General features: G+C 48.1%; 1 protein-coding gene and 1 long non-coding RNA gene across 2 annotated transcripts; one reads left to right on the top strand and one right to left on the bottom strand.

The window, feature by feature from the left end:
* Nucleotides 1-307: 307 nt before the first annotated feature.
* On the top strand, nt 308-2148 carry LOC111082287. The gene is made up of 3 exons (XM_022378473.2): nt 308-808; nt 942-1079; nt 1374-2148. Exons 1-3 carry the CDS (start codon nt 326-328, stop codon nt 1938-1940), a joined length of 1188 nt encoding a protein of 395 aa, XP_022234165.2. The 5' UTR covers nt 308-325; the 3' UTR covers nt 1941-2148.
* Nucleotides 2149-3054: 906 nt separating this feature from the next.
* On the bottom strand, nt 3055-13973 carry LOC111082339. The gene is made up of 3 exons (XR_002608735.2): nt 13797-13973; nt 3402-3466; nt 3055-3343 (listed from the first exon to the last, which is right to left on the bottom strand). It is a non-coding gene; the product is annotated as an uncharacterized LOC111082339 (long non-coding RNA).

Here is a 13973-nt window from a genome sequence, read left to right on the forward strand (position 1 = left end):
CGCCGAGTAGAGTAGAAGTCAGAGAGAGAGAGCTCGCATCGATCTTGCACTCGACCGGGATTTGTAGTGATATTTGTGATATTCGTTAGTGTTAATCGTGCAGACAGCAGACAGCAGACCATGTTGCCAATGCCAGCCTTTGCCTTAAACGGTACGAACCTGATTGCGACCGCCTAATTTCACAACCCGCTCTAATCAGTCTCCTCTCTGGCCTTGCCTTGCAGCAAACATTTTCCCACATAGCCAAAGCGGCAGCAGGTCACACAACTGCAGGTGGAACTGCAACTGCAACTGCAGCAGCAGCAGGCGCCTTCTGCTCGTGATCATGACCCTGGCTGCTCTAATGCCGCTTCCACAGGCCCGCCACCTGCACGACCAGGTGGCGCTCGACTATGCCTATGACGAAGATGCCTCCGGCTCAGCCCGTTCAGCGGCCGCCTCCATCAGCTCGTCATCGTCATCGTCCTCCGCATCGTCCGCCGCATCTTCAGCGGCGGATAGGCTGTCCGCGTGGAATGTGAACCCCTTCCACGGACTGGAGGACAGCTTCGGCGAGGGCAGCTACGACAGTGATGTGAGCCTGAGCGAGAGCAGCTACGAGGAGATCGCCCAAGTGGCCATGAGGGCCGCACGCCGGGAGCTGCGCCGTCAACGCACCCGACACGCGCGCAGCCACAACCTGCGCCTCTTCTCCAGCACCCCACAGGCGCCCGAGTGGGAGAATCCCTGCGGTGGGGTCTACCAGCCGGACGAGAGCCTGCCCGCTGATGCGGACAGCTCCAGCCAGGGACGCGTAATCAAGAGAAAGGTAAGGCATAGCCATAAGGATGGGCCCACGACCTCATCCTCATCCCTCATCCCCATCCGCATCCTTCTTATGCATTGCCATTTCTGTTACTGTTACTGATCGCCGCCTGTTTGCGTTGCTCTTCCCTTTGCAGCACCTGGTCGCCTTGCGGAACATCACCATGAGCGAGTTCCAATTCATCCGCAGCAGCGCCAAACTGGAGTACGGCAACTACCAGCACTGGCAGCGCGAGTACAAGTTCCTGCCAAACATGACGCGGCCCACAAATGCGGTAAGTTAAGTGGATCGAGTGCCCCCCGATCGTGTGACGAGCGACGAGCGATGAGCGATGAGCGATGGGCGATCGGTGTTCGGTGTTCGATGTTCGGTGTTCGGTGTTCCGCAAGTGATGAGTGCGGACCGGCTCCGCCCTGGGCGGCTGAGACCAGTTTCCCTGTCGCTCATTGCACCGCTCTCTCAATGCATTTGCTGGCTGCTGGCTGCTGGCAGCCTGATTTGCATGTCCTTCCTTCTTTGGCTCGAATGAAACTAACGCCCCACCCCACCCTACCGATCTGATCCACAGGTGAAGCTGAAGACCTGGTACCGCAACATGCAGACCTTCGTGGGTAGCTTCTCGTACCTGGGACGGGCGCAGTACAAGTACCGCAAGGAGCATCAGCAGAACCTGAACGCCGTCACCCACGAGCTGCACGATCTGCTGGTCAGCGCGCGGAGCATGCTCTGCGAGATCGAGACGACCATCAACGCCTCCTACCCGAACAGCAACGGGGCGAAGCTAAGCCGCGTCAGCCGGGCGGCGATGCTGGAGCGGCTGCGGTTCCATACGCCGGCCGACGGTAGCCAGGAGGCGGATGAGCGCGACCTCAAGGTCACCAAGGAGCTCTACATCCAGTATTTGGACAACGTGTGGAAGACACTGCGCCGCGCTCTGCGAAAGCAGCACCGCAACAGCCAGGAGCGTCGCCAACAGGTGGGAGCTGTGGCAGTGCCAGCGGCAGCGGGTGTCGCAACCGGACAGGGAGCAGGCTCCCTGGGGCATTCCGGCTCGGAGAGCATCGAGATAGGCCTCTCCAATGCGGCCATGGCCAACGGATCCGACTGCGGCGCCAGTGGGTCGGTGGAATGCTGAGTCCTAGTCACACTTAATCCAGCTCCAGCTTCAGTCCCAGTCCCATCACTAGCCCCAGCCCCAGCCCCGCCCTGTGCGCCTCCTCCAGTATTAGAGCCAAGCGAATGCTGTGCACAGTCTGTAGTCTGTAGTTCGTAGTACCAGTACCTCCTTCCAGTTGTTCCAGCTGCAGCATTCCAAGCCGCTTCCAAGCCAAGCCAAGCCAAGCCAAAACACACACAAAGAGAGACACACAAACCGAAAGAGAAAGATAATGAGAATGAGAAAGAGAAAGAGATAGAGATAGAGATAGAGTTATAAGTCGCTAGCTATGCATAGAAAAAGAATGAGAAAGGGAGAGAAAAGAGAAAAGAGAATTTTGTCGAATGCCATTTTAGAATTTTACTTAGTATTTATTATAACTTATTTATTTATTGTGCAAAATCCATGCCACGAACTTCCTAAACTCGTATTCCTAGTATTATTCCATTCCATTCCACTTCGCCATTGCCATTCCCATTGCCATTGCCTTCCCATCGTCACACTATTTATTTCCCATTTGGAGTTAATTCCTTAGCACCATTCGTATATTTTTTTTTTTTTACTATTTTTAATAATTTATTTATTTATTTATTTATTATATTGCTATTTATATTTATATTTTTATTTATTTGTGAGCCACGAGTGCTCCCTCGCCACGCCCACCCCCCCCCCCCACCCCCACAGCAACAAAGAAAACCAACAACAAACAAAAAAATGCTTAAATCTACTGTGATTTATTTTAAGTAATTTTTTTGAATAGTTTTTAGTGAATGATGAATAAATCTTGTAAATGAAAATAAGAATCAAGCGTAGGATGTGCATCTTGCCACCGTATTCGTATCCCTAGTTGTAACCGAAACGCCACAAAAATCTCTGTGAAATAAACTGAGCAAAGACATGAACGACTATTAAGTATTATTATTCATTTCATTTCATTTCATTTCGGTTTTGTTTGGGTTTGAAGCTTCACTATTTGATGCTATTTGAGGTGTGGTCTGTTTTTACCACGTATTTTTTTGGTACGCCGTACGCGTGCCCCCCCCCACCCCATCAGCTTATCAACGATACGTCTGATAATGCTCGACGTCGTCCAGTGGCTGGTGACCGCTTTTAACCTCAATAAATTGCGCTCTCTGCGATTGAAGTGCCGGTGGCCATCTTCCGTTTGAGGACCATCGCACTTCAGGTGGTACTATGTATGCCAGGAAATGCTTTTCCGTTTCCGTTTCCACTCCACCGCGGAAGCAGAACATCCGCTAATCGTATTCCTTATCCGTATCGCACATCTTATCAGCGCCCAGTGGCGCCAATCGCCAATCGCCAATCTCCGTTTGCTGAATTATTTATGCCCTGAGCTATTCGATGAAGAGTTCGAGCTGAACCTGGTCAAAATTATTGTAACATCGGATCCTTTGTTCAATATTGAATATACATACATACATATGTAGTTTCTGCTTGTCAGGGCTACGCCAATTTACCAAGTTTAAGTGGTGGGCTTACATTTTCTGGAATAATTTTATTATGTTTAAAGAGCAATAATCGGAATTGTTAATTAATGCAGCTATTAATCGGGCATTACAGCTTAACTCTGAGCATACAGCTAGGGAAAATATGGGTTTTCATAAGCCCCTGGCTATGCTTCAGCAGAACCTTTATAAAATTACTACATATATTTTTTCAGAAATTTGGAAGTGCTCTTAATTTTGTAATGTTGTTTTATGCTTGCACTCATTAAATTTAAAGTAAAAAGATCTAGGTGTAAATATAATCATAATGTAAATATAATATAAGCTTTATCATATTTGAACTTCGCGCCAAATGTTGCTGACAAAAGCTGAAATGTATAGTTGATAATGTTAAAGCGCCGTAGACGGTTTCTTTTGGAACTATGCATTTCAGTTTTTAGCGCAACTGGCGCCTACTGGCGCCTATTAAATGTCATAATACTGGGAATTCGATGTAACGATACAGAAGCTCGCCGCCGTGAAACTTGTGTAACGTTTCAATTTGTTTCAACTTGTTTCAATTTTGTTTCAACTTGTTTCAAGCTGTCAGGAAAAGCATCGGCACCATTTCGCGGGCTAAAATTTCTTATCAATGACCTGACCTAAGCTAAGCTTGAAAATGGTACCAGGGACACCGTTGCGGAGCTGTGCCCGGGCGAGTGGGTGGTCGTGGTTGGGCCCGGGCACAGCAGCGAGGATCCTGTGGAGCGAGAAGTGGAGTGTAATGTTTAATCAACTGCACATGATGCGTCGAGTCACATTTAAAATTATGAATATTAATGATACGAGTAGTAATGTGAATTAACATGCCGTCTAAATTTTATTACCGATAATAATTTTTTTTAATTTAGATTTTGTGCCGTCTGAATATTAATAATATGTAATAATAATTTCAATTCAAAAACACTCGAAAAACAAACAACAAAAAATTGGAGAAATGAGACACACACACACACAGACGAATATACATGATGCAATTATGCGCACATAATATACATATGCACATAATACGTATAATTTCATCATGCACACTCGCACACAAATCCATCTGTTGGCAGTAGAAGCCGCAAGGCAACGCAGAATAAGTGCTGCAATGGCAAGGCTCGTGGGATAATTATAACAATGGCAGCCAAAGGTCGATGGATCCATAGGCGCTAGTACCAGACCAGCAGCAGAATTGGCTGAGCCGTAGCCATGGACATGGATGCTTTGGAGCCTGCCTGCCCCTTTAGTGTGCTCTGCACGGGCGTCGCCGTCGTCGAAGACGCGGAGCATTGTTGCTTGGAATGTCAAAGATTCCAGCAAGATCGGCAGGTCGCAACGGCAAATCTGGGACAATCAGCTGAAAAGTGGCCACAATATGACTTGAAAACTGCGTCGCTAAAGATAGACGGGACGGGACGGGACGGTGCCTACGTGCTTCTCCCTCCGGTGAGGCAATATCTCGCGACATACCGCCGGAGTCCGGGATTGATGTGAAGGTTTTTAGAGAGGAAGTCATTCACTTTGGCTCACTTGGCAAGGATGAGCCGTGTGGGCATGGGTAGGAGAAAATAAAAAAAAACACACACACACCAAAAAGGACACCTACACACACACACACACACACACACAGAGAGAAAGGAGACGCATTAAATTCAATTAACAAGACATTGTAAATATTGTCACACCTTTCAGAAAAGTCAACACGAGACCAACACTCGAAAGTTGTCGTTGGTATACCTACTACCTACTAGACATACCACTGCCAGAGGGTCCAACGACTGTGAGCAGCTACTTGTAACTGAGAGAGGTGGGCTCTAAGCATACTCCAACTTCCAGCTTCCAATTTAAAGAGTAAATGGTGTTCCGGCTCCCAAGTATTTTACTTTGCTACATGCATCCCCAAAAATGGGGATCCATTCTTCACGATGGGCGATGGACATCACCGGGAACAGCCGATCCGAGAAGGGAGGGTATCAAAGGCCTCAGCTCTTTTCTTTAATATTTCTGAATGGTGTGTTGTGTTAGTTGCTGTTGTTGTATATTCTGTTAATGTTTGCATATGGATAGAGAAAGCTAGAGAGGGAGGGAAAACTGAAAGGGAGAAGGGCAGATTTAGCGGGTGAGAGTGGGGATTGGAGCCAGCAGGATATAGCCAGCCAGCCAGCCAGCCAGCCAACCAACCAAGTTATGGATCAATGCGAGCTTTGGCAGCATTTTTGATTCCATGCAAGGTCGCGCGGGCTGATGGTGCCAGCAAACTCTCTAAGGTTAAAGGTTAAGCATTTTTGTACACAACGCATACATTGAAAGAAAATCCAGGCACCACAGGCAAGCTTATTAACACCAAAACAAGAGCATTGGAAAGACGAACAAGAGACCCAAGCAATTTGTTAAAATATTTTTAGAATAGCAATAGCAATAGGAAATAGGAATAGGAACAGTATTGGGACATTGAAAACTCTATTACTCCACAGAGAACCAAAAATGATAGCAACATGCAACAGCGAAGCCATCAGCGGCTACTATTCCTTTCACAGTGCCCAAGTTCCAAGCGCTGATTCCGATACATGGATAGATTTTAGCCCACTGCACGACCATTGAGAAAATTCGAAGAGGCTCCAGAATTTCTCCGAGCTCAAATCAGCGATATCTGCATCTCCAATTCCATATCCATATCTTCCATATATGTTTCCACTCGTACTCGTATTTGTGCATAATTGTATCTCTTATATTTGTAGCTTGTCTGTTCAGGGTCTGGGAGCGGTGCGCCATCCCTCAATCCGGGGCAGCCAGCCAGCCAGCCAGCCAGGCAGCCCACAGTCCACAGTCCACAACCTATTAACCTTCCACACGGACTGCAGTCTCCAACTCTCACTCTCTCGCTCTCTCTCTACTGCGTTCTGTCTCTGTTTGTAGTATAAGTATAAGTGTGATGTATGCTTGTTTAAAGTGGATTAGCGCCCAGTCAGATTGGAGTAGACTGAGCAGAAGGAGTTACTGTGGGTCTGTGGGGCTCTATGGCTGGATCTGTGCGAGTAGCAGTGGATGTTGGCAGCCATGCAAAGCACGCAGCTGCAGGAAGGATATCGTGAAGCAGCAACCAGAGACTTAACCCCTTAACCGAACTGGAGACCCACCAGAGCCGGAGGCAGGACCAGAGCTAGAGACAGAGCCAGAGACAGAGCCACATCCAGAACTAGATTCAGGAGCATGGATGCTTGACCTACATAGCGGGGTACGGTACCATGCAACTTCTCCCCTTTGGGTCGCAGTCTCCGTATCCGTATCCGTGTCCGTCTCCGTCTCCGTCTCTGGGCCTGCCCTTTGCTCACTATAATTACAGCAATGGGCAAACGATGGAAAGCGACTTGGGGGAGGTGGGATGGGGTGGGGTTTGGGGTGTCGGAGGGTGCAGAATAGTAGAGACAGTGCAGTGGTGGGGCCACCACTGGCGCCATTAACCCTAACGAGGCGGCGGCATCCTAATGAATATCGAGTTAATGAATATTTCATAGAAATATAATGCAATGCCCGAGGTCAGCTTTTTCTCGTCCTCATCCTGGTCCTAGTCCTAGTCCTAGTCCTGGTCCTGGTCCTGGTCCTGGTCCTCGTCATGATGTTGATCTTGGCCAGCATACCTGACCCATATCCATGTCCATGTCCATCTTTAGGACAGAAGGATGTATTTTCCGATGTATTTTTCTGCAGCTCCCCTTATAAAATACCCCAAACCAAATCCCATCCCATCCCATGCCGTGCCGTGCCCCATCCCGTGGCCCATCCCATGGCCCATCCATAAAAATTGCATCGCATCGCAAAAGGGTCACGTACTTTAATTTTGCTTACTTCGTGAATGAGTGCAATGGAAATGAATAGAAATGTGCACACAGCTCCCACAAATGGGTAAAGCGCCGCCGCCTCCTGAGGTCTAGCCCCAGCCACTTTTCCCGAGCTGCCCCTTAGACCTCCCCCGGACCTCCCCCGGACCGCCCTAACACTCTTTTATCGAGAAGCCTTTGACCCTGGTACGTGGGTGCAGGACTCGACCAATGCCAAAGTCTTCAGTAAATATTTCCAGAGTGACACAAACCAAAAATATATATGTATATAAGTATAGGGGAAAAAGGGAAATTTAAGTTTCATCGCCCTAATTTGATACGGTCCGAGTATTGCACAGCGAGAAAAATAAATCAGCTAAGCAGGAATATTTTCCTGTTTCTGTTGCTGCTCCTTCTGATTTTGTTTAGACGTTTAAGCAGTCTTCCCTGTGAGTCCTGTTGGGTTGGATTGGATTGGAATGCACCTGCATGACGCCAGTTTGTCCACATTATATTATGCCATTACTTGAGCACAGGGAGCACAGGGAGCACAGGGAGCACAGGGAGATATTCAATGGATTTTTGATTCCTATGCCAGTAGGCCAGGAGTTGGGGGTCATTGGTTTCTGATGCTTTCCTAACTGAGTGCCATCGATGGCCTGTGTCTCTGAGCACTCTGAGCACACCCACAAACATCTTTCTGCTGTTCAGAACAATGCAAAATTAATCAAAAATTGATGCATAAGCAAGCTTTCGTTTACCTCGCTGGAAGCAGGGATGGGAATGGGATTGGGGATGGGAGTATGGCATGGCATGGCACTCGCCTTTAAAGTCCGCTTTTGGTAGTGTGGTCGAAGGGTGAGTGAGTGGACTTGGCTGGCTGGAATGCATTGGCATGCCAACACCAACTTTTCACTGCTCATTTTATATACATTTATCCTTCACGGACTAAATATGCTCAGGTATTACATGGTTACTTTTTAGAGTCTACAATTACTTTTGCTTTTGGCAACTCCCGGGGTGGGTGGTGGATGAGTTGGTGGATTTAAATACTGGCAGAGTGTTTCAGGGTAGGGGGGCTGTTGCTTTGTTTTTTTTTTTTGCGTTGGACTTATATCAATTATGCATAAATTTGCATTGTATTTTGCCCATTTTGGCGCCAAACTGTTTGGCCAATTAGCTGCGACGCTCCCCCCACATCTGCTACTGTTCTACTATAGCTCTGCCCACCATTCGTAAATAAATGAAGCCCCCGCCCACACCAGAGTCACTTCCGTATCGTCGTAGTGGTCGTAATTCAATGGGTTTTGGGTTTAGCCATTGATTTGGTTTGTGTCCAAACGGGGTAAATGGAATGAAAGGGAGTCCCCTCTGCCAGTTTACCTTTGGGCCTTTCCCAGGGCGGGCCTGGGTGGGGCTGGGTGTCCTTGAAATGTATTTTCCATCCAAGGGGTTTGCCGAGAGAAGTCAAATGGAAAAACAATAACGAATAAGTTGAACTTATTAACCTACAAAATATTCTCAGCCGTCAGGTGGGAATTAGCAACACGAAAACAACAACAATTAATAATTCAGTTGCAACGAGAGACAGCAACTGTGGAGGGGTATCCTGCCAAGGATCTGCCAAGAGTCTATTTCTGCTGCTCCACCCTATCGTTCGTGCCACTAGCAATGGCCCCATAGTGGCACTGCCTATGAACATTCCCTTCGCTCCAAAAGGGCATTCAAATACAAATATAACTCAAGGCTCATGGCTCATGGCTCATGGCAGATGCCAACTGCCAAGTGGCAAGTGGCAAGTGAAGCTTTCGCGTGAATGAGTTTCAGTTGAGTTTCGACTGAGTACGAATATAAAGCCGAAAAGCGAGACAAAATTGGGTCAATTAGGATTGGCGTTTGATGAATACTTTACGCGGTGGGTTGGCCCTGGCTGGGCATGGCGGATGGTTCCTGGCAACTGACTCCTGACCCCCCTCGCCTCCTTATGCACAACAACAACAGCACACCAGAGTCTACCACAGCTCAGTGGTGTTGGTGTTCTCTGTTGTCTGAGGCGACATGAATTTGGTCTATTATTTCTGGCTCTTCTTCCGTCCATGTGTGCATCTACGGGAGTGTGTGTGTGTGTGTGTGTGTGTGTGTGCGAATGAGAGTGCGTGCCATCAATACACGGAATACACAAAAAGAAAAAGGGAAGAAGGATGGGGGATGGGGGATGTGGGATGTGGGATGAGAGAGGAAAAAGGAAGAAGGAGCACTAGGAAATTTACAAGTTAGTCAACGTCTTGTCACGCACGTACAGTGAGCCGTAAGGCAGAAGGCCAGACATGGCTGCTGACCATCAGCAGACAGGTTCGTGCCTCCTGTGGCTCATACACCTGCCTTCACCCGCACCCTCACCCTCACCCTCACCCTACATCCTGGTAAAGGGATGGGCGCAACTATTTTCTCAGCCATAAGTTGGCGAAAACTGATTTATCTGCTGGCATCGAAGCCAGTGCGAGTGCCCCAATGCATTTTGATTAGGGGCAACAAGGTTAATTCGCTGTGATGCTATGCGAATTGGACTGAAGGCCGGTTAAGAATAGATCATGCCATTTATCCGAGGGTTAAGCTGCAGGCCTGACCCTGACCCTCTGACTCTTAATTTCAGCCCATCCCCGGAGACCCTAATAGACTCTTCCAGTGCCATTACTGCCATTGAATTTCCCTTGCCACAGGGCTGGGAAATTGCTGTCAACGACAAAAGAAGCCCATAAAAATAACGCAAATAAACAATTTCACTTAAGTACAAAACACGTAAAGAAAGGAAATGAAAAGCAGCTGCCAACCACAGGAGTAGCAGGGCGGTAGCAGGGGGGTAGCAGGGCGGTAGTAGAAAAACGGACAGAGGTTGGGAGGTTGGGAGAGGGAAGGGCTGGCAAGAAAATATGTGGGCTTTCCCCAGTCGATTCGCTTAGACGCTTGATCGATTCAGATTACAATTCCCATCTGATACCGAATCCGAGACATGGTCAATTAGTTTGTAAACAAATTGCCCGCAACGCCAAGAGTGTCACCCAATGTGGCTGCCAGCAATAGGGGGGCGGGCGCTGCAGCAGTGGCTCCTAACTATGGGGCTGGTAGCCGTAACCCCACTTAAATTAAGTGACAATGGCAAACCATATACATAATGAATTACTCCATAAGCCGCTAAACTAGGTCAAATTATTCCCGGGTCTTCACTGCTCGCTGGCAGTTCCGTTCGCGGGGTTGGTTATTAGTGCTCCGTGGAGTTCCGTGGGCTTCCTCCTCCCACCTCCTCTACGGCAATTATTTTGGATATTTATCGTCCCACAGGCACAACGGTAAGTACACCAAGCAATATAGCTTCATTGCTCATGCTAGGAGGGAGCACATAGATTTGTACTGGATATACAAATATAAAAAACAGGCGAGCTATGCCTGGACCTGACCTGCCTTTAGCTCTCGATACTAAATTCAGTGCCAGAAGGATGGGGCTTGGGTATAATAGAATAAAGCCAGACAGTGCCTAGCCAGACAGTGCCTCAGATATATCTTCTATTCTTTAATCTATTCCTTTACGAAAACATCCTCCATGCGAAACCAATCTACCCTGCCCCACGGCGTTCGGAGGGTACGATAATAAGCCACTGTCCAGCCCCAGTTTTATGGCCCTTTCTGCTCGCAGCGCTTGCCATTTTCCACGGATTGTGATTCAGTGTCAGTTACTGTTCTGGTTTCGGTTTGCACTGCGCCAGCAAGGAGCTGGCACGGGACGAACATCTGTTCCTGACCGGGCACTCAGGGCGTATGAGTGATAGGCCACAGGCAGAGAGGACGCTCTAAATCATCCCAATCATAGTTTATTGATTGGCCAGTTCCCCAGACTAACCAGATTAGCCAGACTAACCAGATTAGCCAGATTAACTAAATAAATCGTCTCTTCAGACAAGTGCCATTGATTTTTAATATTTTTTTGATATGAAATAATTTGTCAGGGCAATAATACATTACGCTTTGTTGCGAGCAGCTGTCCCGGCTATCGGAACACCGGAAACAATCATGTTATCTGCCTAGCCATCAATCAATTGGAGGTAGATGTCAGGTTGCTTGATTTTCGCTTGATTTTCGCTTGATTTTCGCTTGATTTTCGCTGAGTGGCTTCCTACAGCGGAAGCAACTCGTGTCAATGAACTTTGTAATCAATTTTTAATCACTGACACCAAGCCACCCAAACCATAGCCAGAGCCAGAGCCAGAACCAGAACCCACCATAAGCACCCGAGCCGCGCATTGACGCCAATTCCCAAATTAAATTGAATAAATCTCGGAGTGCGCCCACGCAGTCACAGAGTGGAGCACAGTGCGGCCTCCGCCAGCCAGCTTTCGAAATTAATATTTCCGCTTTTGTTGGCTCTTTTTGGCTGAGGGCCCCACTGTGCGATGCACCTGAACAAAGTCAAAGCAACGCGCAGTGGGGCCTTTGCTAGATTAATATTTCGACTTTTGCCCTTTACCTTTTACCTTTTTTTGTCGGCTGAGACCCGACTATGCGACGCGCCTCAAAGGCAATGAAGTTGCGCTGGCGGCGGCGAGCGACTGCACACTGGTCCGTGGCTGTGGCAGGAGGGAATGAGTCGCACGGACGAGTCCATCTGGGCCGCTCGTCCCACTGTGCCTGTGGTATTTCCGTTCACTGGCTCGCAGCCTCGCAGCCTCGCTTCTGCCAGGCCCAGCGCCCTCTGGCTTTGGTGGTGGCAATAACAAAGCCTGCGTGAAATATGTCAAAGGGAAGAGGACAGGACTAGTGGCAGTGGTGGAGATGTGGGCGGGAGGAAGAGATCCTGCATCAACACGCAATTGTTGACGGGTTGCCAATAGATTTGCTTTCCAATTGTTGCTCGCTTTTCAGCAGCAGACAGCAGGGGGGGAATAAGCAAAGAGCAAAACTCACAAAAAGCAAATCAGAGAGAAAAATAAAGCAGCAAGCCGAAAGCAGCAAGCAGCAGCACCTGCGTGTCAGGCAAGCGTTCTCAAAGCATACTTTCGGAGCGGCCAGCGGTTCAATGAACGGCAAATTGGCGCCCTCGCCACCCTCGCCACACACAGTGTGTGCCAATGGCCAATTCTATGTAAATAAATATCGTCCAAAGTCAAAAATATACCTCATCTCTCCTACGAGTAGGAGTTTGAGTTCCTTTTTGTATTCGAAAATATTATATGTAATTATATATGGTGAATATAATTAATATGTATGAGCTAAATTGGCTGTTTTGCCCACTGTACGAGCTCAGGGTCCCTCCACCTTGCCTCCACCGCCAGTTACGTGGCATTACGGACAACGTGTTGGATTTAATTCAGAAAACAAATGTAATTAAAGCATTAAGCAACCAGATTGAGTAATGAGTAATCACCACCGCCAAGGGGCAAGAGCCAAGAACAATGCCACGGCAAGAACAAGACCAAAACACAAACACGGAGTCAAAGCGTTGGCCGAAACGAACTGGCAGGACGGCAGCAGCACAGTTGAGATCTGGAAATTAGTGGCCGTAGGATTCAGAGCCAGAACCAGAGCCCGATTGCCACTACTTTCACGCCCATCTCCAAGGTGAAGGGTAAAGGCCTGAGGCCTGGGGCCGCTTCTCTCGTATGAGACAATGGGGCAGGGAGGGAAGACCAGACCATAGCTGCCACAGGTACGATACGGCTTTGTTGCTGTTCAACTGCAAGAAAAATCAAATCAAGTTGGATGAAGCAGCAGGAAATAAGAAAATGTATCTATGGCTGGCAAAACCAATTTCCACAGTCAGAAAACTTTTTCCACGAGTATATTTAATTGAAACAACAATGTGTGCCCGTGCAGTAGTTATGTACCTTTCGTTCATATTTTTATTGCAATTATTTTGACTAATTTTCAACCTTGCCGTAGAAGTTTTTGTCTTTTGTTAGTTCATCCAGTGAGCAGCTCCAGGCTTCAGGCTGCAGGCTCCAGGCTGGTGTCCGAGCAACCCGAAGCTGCTAAGCAACTTGAAGAAGCTATCAAATGGAAATCCATTTACATTTTGGCAGCCTAGCACGCTCGATTAACCATTCCATCAAGGCACAAATCCTGATCCGGAATGCACTGCCAAGAATGTTGGGATGTGGGGCTGGCAGAAACAGGCAGAAACAGTCAGGGACAGGGACAGGGACAGGGACGCGCTTGCAAACTTGTGAATGCGTTTCGAATTATTTGTGCATGTTCATCAGATATGTATGCAGGCAGCTTGGATGTTTCCGCACCCTGATGCCTGATGCCTGACGCCCGTCGACTGAAAGTTCTCGGTGTAGGTTGCAGCACCCAGTACGGGCTAATCAATGTGAGATTATTTGTGAGATCATATACATATGTAAGCAAAAATATATGTACATTAATTGCTCGGCATTTGTCGGAGTTATCCCGGGTACTTGCTTACTAAATGGGGCCATTCTTGAGGTGGGCAAGTCCTCAAGCAAATTTTGTGTAGTGTGTAGTGACCTACTCACCAAAATATAGCAGACTTGTCTGGGTTGACGGTAAAAGGCTGGCTTAGGGGTGGCCAGGCACAGAGACCGAGCTGGGAGAAGCAGCAGCAGTAGCAGTAGCTGAAAGTCAACTGAAAAGTGTGACTCGATTTCGCGTAGCTTTCGCTCGGGGCTCTGTTTGATTTGCGTGAACGTGGA

Source organism: Drosophila obscura, unplaced genomic scaffold (genome assembly GCF_018151105.1).
Source record: "Drosophila obscura isolate BZ-5 IFL unplaced genomic scaffold, ASM1815110v1 contig_73, whole genome shotgun sequence".
Taxonomy (NCBI): domain Eukaryota; kingdom Metazoa; phylum Arthropoda; class Insecta; order Diptera; family Drosophilidae; genus Drosophila; species Drosophila obscura.

Coding starts and splice junctions, on each gene's coding strand:
- LOC111082287 (XM_022378473.2), top strand. CDS start 326: ATGACCCTGGCTGCTCTAATGCCGCTTCCACAGGCCCGCCACCTGCAC. Junction 809..941: donor GACGCGTAATCAAGAGAAAG/GTAAGGCATAGC, acceptor TTCCCTTTGCAG/CACCTGGTCGCCTTGCGGAA. Junction 1,080..1,373: donor TGACGCGGCCCACAAATGCG/GTAAGTTAAGTG, acceptor TCTGATCCACAG/GTGAAGCTGAAGACCTGGTA.